Here is a 9,892-nt window from a genome sequence, read left to right as displayed (position 1 = left end):
CATCCATTCACCAAGGTACACTGTTTTTGTTCTCCATTGATTTAGGCTAGAGAGCTTGAGATGTGTCCAGAAAACTTCATAGTAAGCATCCTTCAGTCTCGAGAGACTATGGCAATGTGCTCTGAATGTCTTGGAACAGTGTCTGGTGTGGCTGAGAAGGCCAATTCGAGAGGGACCATCCCTTCCACACTGGAGACAAACACATTCTGTCCCCAGTCCAGCTCCCTGGTTTTGCTGGTTTCGGGACAGAAAATTTAGTGCTACCATATTCCCAAACAATGTCTCTGCTTACCTCCTGATGACCGGTCACTATTTAGTTGATGATTATTTGGACCAGTCACTATTTAGTTGAATTGCACAAAGCTGATCTGCAAACTATGTGAGGCATGCAAAACTCCTCCTGTAACAATCATTTCTTGGCATTTTCAGCTCTTAAGGAATTCACTTCTCTATTCATACAGCATTTGTAACAGAGAGGTTGCTCCTTAGAGAGTCACTCATGGCTTGTAAAGCAGAGAAAGGAAATAATTTCGTCAGATCCAGATCCGATGCTCTTGCGTTTTGTCTCCTTGTGAGAAAAAAAAATCACACTGTCTCAAGAATTAGCGCCCTCCCCCAAGCCTATGGGGTGTTTCAGACAACAAAATGTGCACAGTTGAAAGAACATGGAGAAAGGTGCTTTTCTACAATAGGGAAAATGCACACACCAGGTAAAATGTGGAAGTAACTAAATGCCCATAGCTGGCAAAATTGTGTGCACAATTGTGTGCACATTTTAAGGAAGCAAAAGAACACAAATCTCACAACCTGATATGAAAGGAGGTTAGGACTCAAGTATTTATAAAATATGCAATAAAATTATTTTGAAAAATTGCCATCTGAGAAATATTGAATAAACAAGCTTCTGTGCTCAGTTTTGTTTTTGAATAGTGGTTGAGCATTAATTGAAGGCTTCTGTAGGAGCCTTTTGTGTGTAGGAACTTCTTTACAAATCTATTTCTGTTTAAGAAGTCAATATCTCCCAAATCATTATTCTTTAGAAAGCCTTGCAGAAATTTTTAGTCAATTACCTTCTCTACCTGTCTTGTTTGCTGCTCTTCGAAAGCTTCTGACCGAGAAGCTCCCTGATAGCTGAATCCCCATCAGCAGAACAAAGTGAGGTGGAAATCAAAACCACAAGGGAAAACAAACAAACAAACCTTGCTTTTCGGGAGTTTGAAAATGAGTGAAAAATCAGAGAGGAAAAAGTCCTGGAGAAATTAAAACAAGCCTTATGGAGTATAAGTGGAGATGGGGGCGAGATCAGTAAACTCAATGCTGAACTGAGTAATCATCATATTAGAACAAGGGCTCTGTCTTGAAAACGACCGAGATTTTAACATTCTTCTGTAATGTTGGTGCAAGATCTTGGAATTGTCGTAGAGCACAAGCCGAGTATGAGCCAACAGTGTGATGTGGCTGCAAAAAAAGCCAATGCTATTTTAGGCTGCATTAACATAAGTATAGTTTCCAAATCCCACGAAGTGCTGGTCCCTCTCTATTCAGCACTGGTTAGGCCTCACCTTGAGTATTGTGTCCTGTTCTGGACACCACATTTCAAGAAAGGTGCTGACAAATTGGAACAAGTTCAGAGGAGGGCGACAAGGATAATCAGGGGTCTGGAAACCAAGCCTTATGAGGAAAGGCTGAAAGAACTGGGCATGTTTAGCCTTGAGAAATGAAGGCTGAGGGGTGATATGATACCACTTTTCAAATATTTGAAAGGCTGTCCTCCAGAGGAGGGGCAAGATCTGTTCTCGATCACCCCAGAGTACAGGACATGCAACAATGGGCTCAAAACAACAGGAAGCCCGATTTAGGTTGAACGTCAGGAAAAACTTCCTAACTGTAAGAGCAGTATGGCAATGGAACCAATTACCTTGGGATGTGGTGAGTGCTCCAAGGCTGGAGGCATTGAAAAGAAATTTAGACCACCACCTCTCAGATCTGCTTTGATTTGGATTCCTGCCTTGAGCAGGGGGTTGGGGGTTGGACTTGATGGCCTTGCAGGCCCCTTCCAACTTCACTGTTCTATGATTCTACACTGGAATTCAGCAGTGGTCGATTGAGCAGGAACTTCTAAGGAGTAGCATCTAAGATCTTTTAGTACTGCAACTTATGCACCGGTGTGAAAGGCACACTCTCTCTAGATCAGGAGGGTTTTTTAGATCTGGGTGTTCAGAAGAGCAAAGAAGTGCCTCATGAAGTGTTGACAATTAGCCAAAAATGAGACATCATACAAAAAAAACAAAAACTTCTAGTCAAATGGCTGAAAACATTGACATTTTTGAACATCAGCTCCACAAATATTATGCTGTGGCTGTTCACCATCAGCGACAACTTTGCATATCCAGCTCCTTTTTTTTTTCCTTGGTGGTTTCTCATCTGTTGCCTCCAAAAGTTGTGGCTTCTTGACATGACTAGACGTCTGGACTTAGTCCATTTTTGAGCCCGGGCCAAATAATTTGGCAAATGTAAAAAGGGAAGTGTGGAGGAGGAAGATTACAAAAGGCAAAACATGGCAGGACTTTAGCAATGAACACATCTATTTCCGTGTGAGCTTCCACGGTTCATCCGATCATCATCATCAGGCACACAGAGTGCAAATGGTCGTGGATGATGATGTCACTCAAATTGTGTGGCGTAACATTTCTCAAAAGGATTCCAGTCTGTACTCCCATCCCACCCTCTTCTCTTTCATTTTGCTAACACGTTGTGATAGACTAACACAGCGACTTCTTACGACAGGGCCCTCGAAAGATTCCCAAAGCGACGTTTCTAGACTGTTTTAAGTTGCACCAAATTGGGTGGAAATCTGTATATTTATGTAACGTTAAATGCACAAATGCAAGAAAACAGGAAGACCCCCAAAAAGGTTGTGTTGCTTATCCATAGCTGTGAAAAGTTCTCTTGAGCACTTAAGAGATCACAGCATGAATGATCTGAATCTTTGAGATACAGGGTTTTCTTCTCCTCAAACTGTGTGTTTTAAAGTGCAATAGTATTCAAATTATTTTTAGCTTCTTCTGAAATGATCTTCTTAAGGTGCTATAAAACAGATGAGATATATTACAATAAGTAAAGGATATTTTGTTTTGGATTTTGCCCTGGGGTCCATAAATACAACATCTGTCCAATCTGCTTTGATTTGGATTCTTGCCTTGAGCAGGGGGGTTGGGCTGGATGGCCTTCGAGACCCCTCCCGACTCCCCAATTGCATAAGGGCACATTTAGCCCTATATCGCCTGCGAACCTGAAAGTTCGCCTTCAAATCAATGGGATTCTCACAGGTGCAGAAAATAGCCCCCAGTTCCTTAAACTGTCAGGGTTATTGTTTGTTTTGCTTTATAAAATCCTGCAGCATTTGGTTGGTGCAAATGGACAAATGGGCTTTTGTTTTTCATGCAAACTCTTAAAGGGATATTAAAAAGCCTCCGCCCAGGGCTGATATATATTCTGCCCCCGCCTCACCACTTTCCTTCCTGTGCCTTGGTAGGGTGAGGATGCCCCCTGCTGGTGGCTCTGTGTAACAAACCATCCGCAGGTGGTTCTTAAAAAGGCCCTGCTCCCCATTTGCTCTCATTAACTCGCATCATGTTCAGAACAGAGAGTATTAAATATTCCCAGGGCTTTCAAACCCATAGCGCCTCCCCCCCCCCCGGAAAAGTCCAGCTGTCTGCATGGTTCAAAACGACACTGGGAACTCAAGACACATTAGTTTGAAGGGCTGTCCTGGGGGAGCACACATCAACACCAACCCCTTGCGCCTCCCCGGTTTGTGTAAACCTGGACTCCTCAGACTCCACGGCCATCCCCAAAAAATCAAGGGGGGGGGGGAAATCAATGATTTTTTTAAAAAAAATCAAATTAATTTAAAGCACAATTTCAATTTTTTAAAAAAATCTGTATTTTTTTTAGATTGAAATGGTAGAAAAATCTGATTTTAAATTCAAATCAATTTCATTGAAATCAAATTCACCTTGCCCCAAATGGCTTCTTCTGCCCAGCAAAATGTTGTAAGGAACTCTTTATTTTAAATATGTTGCAGGCTCCCAACCGGTTGAGGCTACCTACCCATCCCTGACTCAGAACACAAGAAACTCCTTCAGATGATCAGAAGTCAGAGCTTCAGAGTTACTTTTCAATCTGCAGCTTTCGCCCTCCCCTCACCAGCATGGCTGTGGTGGCCGGGGGAGGCTGGGTGTTGTAGTCCAAAAGGAACTCAAGAACCTCATTTGGATGAATAGGCCAAGAGAGTACAGAAACGACAGGGTCCAAGTCAGATCTAACAACAAAACCTGGCATTCTTGCAAGCTCAATGGCAGTAACAGTGAGTGGGAAGCAACAGATCTGCGCAGATTCTCATTCATCCAAGTGAGGTTATCTGGAAATTGAGTCATGGCCACCGGACTTCTTTCCTATTAGATGGAAACGTTTCACCACTCCTCCAAGTCGCTCCTTCGGTCTGAGGAGAGTTGGTAGGAGAGCCCTGGTAGATCCTCTACGTTGGTTTCACTTCCCTCTGGTCTGAATAGGCTCCTTAGAAGGACAAAGGACAGGGGGTGAGGGATAATCCCACTTCTGCAGTCCTTCTCCACCCATTGTCATGAGTTGCTAACTTAGTCCTTAGCATTCTGGTGGATGTGGTCCCTATCTTTCTGGGAGCGGATGATCTTTCTGGGTCCATCTAATGAGCCTATTCAGACCAGATGGAAGCAAAATCAATCAGGGGTCTCCTACCAACTCTCCTCAGATGAGAGAAGCTACTTGGATGAGTCGTGCAACGTTTCAGTCTAATAAGGAAGAAGTCCAGTTGCCATGACTCAGCTTCGAGATAGTGAGTGGGAAGCTGCTAGACATTTTGAATTTCCCGCAATAATGCTGAGGCAGCATTATGGGATTTTGTGGGAACCTAAGATGGTAATTAGGGACGTGGTGGCGCTGCGGGCTAAACCGCAGAAGCCTGTGCTGCAGGGTCAGAAGACCAAGCAGTCGTAAGATCGAATCCACGCGACGGAGGGAGCTCCCGTTGCTTGTCCCAGCTCCCGCCAACCTAGCGGTTCGAAAACATGCAAAATGCAAGTAGATTAATAGGGACCACCTCGGTGGGAAGGTAACAGCGTTCCGTGTCTAAGTCGCACTGGCCATGTGACCACGGAAGATTGTCTTCGGACAAAACGCTGGCTCTATGGCTTGGAAACGGGGATGAGCACTGCCCCCTAGAGTCGAACACAGCTGGACAAAAAAATTGTCAAGGGGAACCTTTACCTTTACCTTTAAGGTGGCAATTATTTCACTAGTAGATAGCAATTATGTTTATCAGTTGCTGGTACTCTTACTAGGTGATGGAGAAAGTGTTAGACCCTCTGATGTTTCTGGACTACATCTCCCATGATTCATTAACATGCACATATTATCCAGGATTGCTGCGACTGCAAACCAATAAACAGCCAGTTTCCCCATTCCTGGTTTACTGCACGGTGAGTTCGCACTGGAGGAAAGCAGGGGGAATGGCAAAAAAGCAGTGAGAAAGAATTTTCCACATAGATGGAAGGGAGCCTGCCTTGGTTCACACCATTTCTTTTGATAGGAACTAAATTAATTAATTATGACGTTTCTTCTCCTTTGCTTCTCTGTTGAACACTCCCCTGAAGCAGCCAATTACCTTTGAAAACAACAAACACAGTGCAATTTGTTTTAAAAATATTTGAGTCCCCCCCTCAAATTTTATTGCTTTTCTGCCACAACTGTCTCTTCAAGGTAAACATTTATATATATATAAAATGAAAGATCATCTCCTCCCCCTTATCACAACAATACACCTACAACAAATCAAGGAGCTGCATATCAATCCCAGTCTGCAAGCTTCTGGTACACTGGAGAGACAACACATGTTATTTTTACTTTGTGTCTGCTCTCCTGCCTTTTGTAATCTGGATTTTGTGTCCTTGAAAAATGTTCTCTAAAAAGATGTTTCCATCTCTCTCTCTCTCTCTCTCTCTCTCTCTCTCTCTCATCTATCTATCTATCTAATTTGTTGTAGGTTGATTGTTGTGATAAGGGGGGGAGATGATTGTCCCTGGGATTGATGGGTATCGTTAGCTAGTCTTCTGTGTACAGTGATCACTGGGCCTTGTGGCTGGGTAGAGTTCTTGACCTTTTGCACACTGTATTTTTCAGTGCTGGGAGCCAAGCTTTTTTGAGTTTTAAACTTTCTTCTTTCTTGTTGAAGCTCTGCTGATGTTTGTGGATTTCAATGGCTTCCCTGTGCAGTCTAACTTAATGATTGCTGGTGTTGTCCAGTACTTCTTTTTTTTCTTCACTGGCCAGCTTTCACACCCATATATGGTGATTGTAGATGGATGACTGCATCTCAGAAAAGAGAAGTATCCTGTTTTAAATACGGAAGCATGGACTATTGTGGAGTAAATCCATTTAGATGGGCCAGGTAGCCCTGGATGCTCTTGATCAACAGCTGAATGGTGAAGCAAAATTTAAAACTCTCCTGATTGACCGACTGACTGCATTTTTATATAACCGCACTTGTGAAAATCCAGTATTCTGGGCATAAAATACACCTCCTCCCTCAAGCATAAAAATCAAGCCATCATGAAAAAAACAAGCAAGCAAACTGCTAAAATTACAGGTAAATAAACAGACAACAAAGGAAAAATAGCAAATGGTAGTGACAATCCTCAGTGGCAAAGGTGAAATACGGGGGGGCCCATGGCTACCTGAGGGAATGGATGTCCTTGAAGGCTTCTTTAAAAAGTTTTGGGGTGTGAGTTACTTCTTAAAGATCTGGAGGGAGGAATCTCTGCTGGATCTCCAAAGGGAAGCTGTTCCAGAGCACTGGGGCCACCCCCGAAAAGGCCTGAATGCTAAGTGGAAACTCTTTCTCGCCTATCTCAGTCTGGCCCACCCACAACAAGACCAAGGGAGGACCAGGCAAAGTAGGCGGAAGTTCTTGGGGAGAGACACTCTGACAAGTCCACAACCCAACTGGACAGAGAAATAGAGTGGCCTTTTTTTGTTCAGCATTACACCTTTTCCCTCTCCGTGTTAGTTCTTTTACCCCGCACCCACCTACCCCTTGGCAAACCAAGAGGGTACGTCCAGGTGCTTGCCATCTTCCATTTCCTAGGCCCGTTGCTTTCTTGTCCCAAGGAGCCCACGAAGGGGGCAGGTATGCAGAACCACTGCAGAGACAGGGTGGAGAAGAACTCAGCTGGTGAGTCATCATCCTCACAGAAGGTTCAGAGGAGAAGAGCAGACAAGGTTTCTGGTCCAAGACGGCACTTCAATAACCAGTCATTATGGGTCTTGAAAGCATCCCTTCTAACGCAGGTCAGGCAGGGAGGAGCCCAGGTATGTGCGCAAGTCATTGATGGTAGACCGGATGATTTTGGCTGGGATGGTCTCTTTGTTCAAGCGCTTGTAGGCGGCGTAACGGTGGCATCCACCGAAGGAGTAGAAGTAATCGCCCCCTTCACGGCCTTTGATCCAGAGGACATCAATGGGGGGCACCCGGTCAGGCTCCTCCTATGAATGAGAGGGGGGAAATAAATGTGGTGGAGGATAAATCAAAGTTGTCCATAGTACTTTTTCCCCACGTTACCTAAGCCTGAATAGATCTACATCTGTCGTTCCCAAATTTGGGTCATGACAGCTGTGGGGAAAAAAACCAGGAAAAATTATTTTCACATATATTCCCACAAATGGACACGAGAGGGCACCAGAGACCTTGCTATGTACAGTGGTGCCTCGCTTAACGAGCGCACCGTGTAACGACAAATCCGCATAGCGACGGGTTTTTTGCGATCACTAATGCGATCGCATTGCGATGATTCCAATGAGCGAAAATCACATTGCGATGATCGGTAAGCATTTCGCTTACCGATCTTCGCAATGTGATGTTCTAAAAACAGCTGATCGGTGGTTCCAAAATGGCAGCCAGAAGAATAAAATGGCCGCCCGCTCCGTTTTCGTGCCCTGCCCTCGCTTACTGGGCAGCGAAAATGGCGGCCGGATGGGGGAATCTTCTCTTACCGGTGAGTTTTAGCCCCATAGGAACACATCCTGGAACGCATTAACATCGCTATGCGGGCCACCACTGTATATGCATTCTTCCCAATTAAGTATTCATAGTATGGTCTCTGACTCCTTCTAGTGTCCAGCTCTGGTAATGCATGTGAAAATAGTTTTTCTGGATTTTTCCTTTTACTATCTTCTGCCTGTGGATGTGAAAAGGTGGCTAGAATATTGGTGAGGTTTCCCCCTCTGGCAGCACAAATCCCACAAGGGGTTATGCCATTTCCTGGGCTGCCTTTTGCGTCAGCAATCACACGACAGACAGGGGCAAAGAGGGGAAGACTGAGCAGTCTGGGAAACCGGTAACCCTACACAACCCGAACAGGAAACGGGGATCGTGGCTTTAAATCTAAAGGCACGTCTTTTACCAAAGGCTCCAACTGGGATCCTGACAAAACGTGTGGAAGACTCCACGTGCTTGGAGTCCGCCCAGGCTTGCTATAAAGTTTCACGCTACCCTTACAAGTTTGGGTCCCCATAACCACCATTCACCGGCAGAGCAAACCTGGTTCTCCTACATCTCAGGGTTGAAAACAATTCCTTGGACCATTCCTATGACTTGGCCTAGCTGTCCTAGCCTCTCCTTTTCTCCATCTTGATTAGTAAGCCACATAAAGCCTCAAGGTTTTGGAGCCAGAGGCCGGGAGTTCAATCCCCCGCTTGTGCCTCGGGGAGACAAGAATTGCACGAATTTGTAATTTTTTTTTAAAAAGCACACTGCAATGAATCTGTTAGTTTCAAAGGGATCAAAATACTTCTGTTTTCTTATTTATTTAGTTAATTAGTAAGTTCGTTCGTTCGTTGGTTCCACATAGGTTGACACAACAGCCTACGCCTCGGGCGATCCAAGTTCTTACACCACCACCCCGTGCCCTATTTACTTACTGGGAGACCTCAGCGCGGTCTGTGCCTACCTACCTAGTCGGGACGTTGTGAAGAAAGAAGTAGGAAGGAAGTGCGCCAAATGGGCTTTACTTCCACGAAAGGAAAGCACGGGGGGGGGGCGACTAATAAGTCAAATCAGGCAGCCACAGCGGTTTGCACGCATCTTTACGCCTTTTTTTTTTTTAAGAAACGCTGATGTATTATGTGGTCATAAACGATTTGAGGACTACAACGCCCATCGTCTGAACCCCCTGCGCACCCCCCGGCGGGCCCTACCTGGATGGTGCGCATCAAGCTCTCCACTTTGCTCTCGTCCAGCACGGGCGGGAGGGGTCGGAGGATCACGCGCAGGGGCACCTGGTGGGTCGTGGGGATGCCGCCCGAGTGGATGCTCCGGCCGGCCTCGCCTTCCATGGCCGCGGTCTCTGCCCCGCAGGCGCTCGCCTGCCTCCCGGGACCGCCGCGAGGTAGAAGCAGCAGCAGCAGCGCCCCGATCCGCCCCCGTGCAACTCCGGAGCGCCGCATCCCGCCAGCGGAGCAACCCTTGCACCGGATCGCACCACGGGTGCAAAGAGGGGGGCCCAGGGGTCCGTTCTCTTCTCTCCCCCCCCCGCCCCAATAACCCTCGCCTCTTCACACACACTCCTTCCACGCCGTGCAAACTTCCACGCGGCTAAACTCCGGTCCCCAAAGATGGGCTTGCAAAAGGGAAGTTCCCGGAATGGTCCGTTCTCATCCCCCTCCCGCAGTCCGAATGGTAGAGCCCGAGCTTTTGCTGACTCACCTGCGCGCAGGCTTTTCCCCGGCATCGTCGCTTCCTCCTCTTTTCGCTGAGTCACGACGAGGCAGCAAGAAAACCCCACCCGGAAGGGAGATT

The 9,892-nt window shown here is 46.1% G+C and overlaps 1 protein-coding gene across 1 annotated transcript; it reads right to left on the bottom strand.

Annotated features, from left to right (window-relative positions):
- Positions 1-6,548: 6,548 nt before the first annotated feature.
- On the bottom strand, positions 6,549-9,675 carry SRXN1 (sulfiredoxin 1). The gene is made up of 2 exons (XM_020806720.3): positions 9,292-9,675; positions 6,549-7,581 (listed from the first exon to the last, which is right to left on the bottom strand). Exons 1-2 carry the CDS (start codon positions 9,538-9,540, stop codon positions 7,378-7,380), a joined length of 453 nt encoding a protein of 150 aa, XP_020662379.3. The 5' UTR covers positions 9,541-9,675; the 3' UTR covers positions 6,549-7,377.
- Between the last annotated feature and the right edge of the window lie 217 nt (positions 9,676-9,892).

The sequence above is a fragment of the Pogona vitticeps genome, chromosome 4, assembly GCF_051106095.1.
Source record: "Pogona vitticeps strain Pit_001003342236 chromosome 4, PviZW2.1, whole genome shotgun sequence".
Taxonomy (NCBI): Eukaryota; Metazoa; Chordata; class Lepidosauria; order Squamata; family Agamidae; genus Pogona; species Pogona vitticeps.
This window is presented reverse-complemented; position numbering and strand designations above follow the sequence as displayed.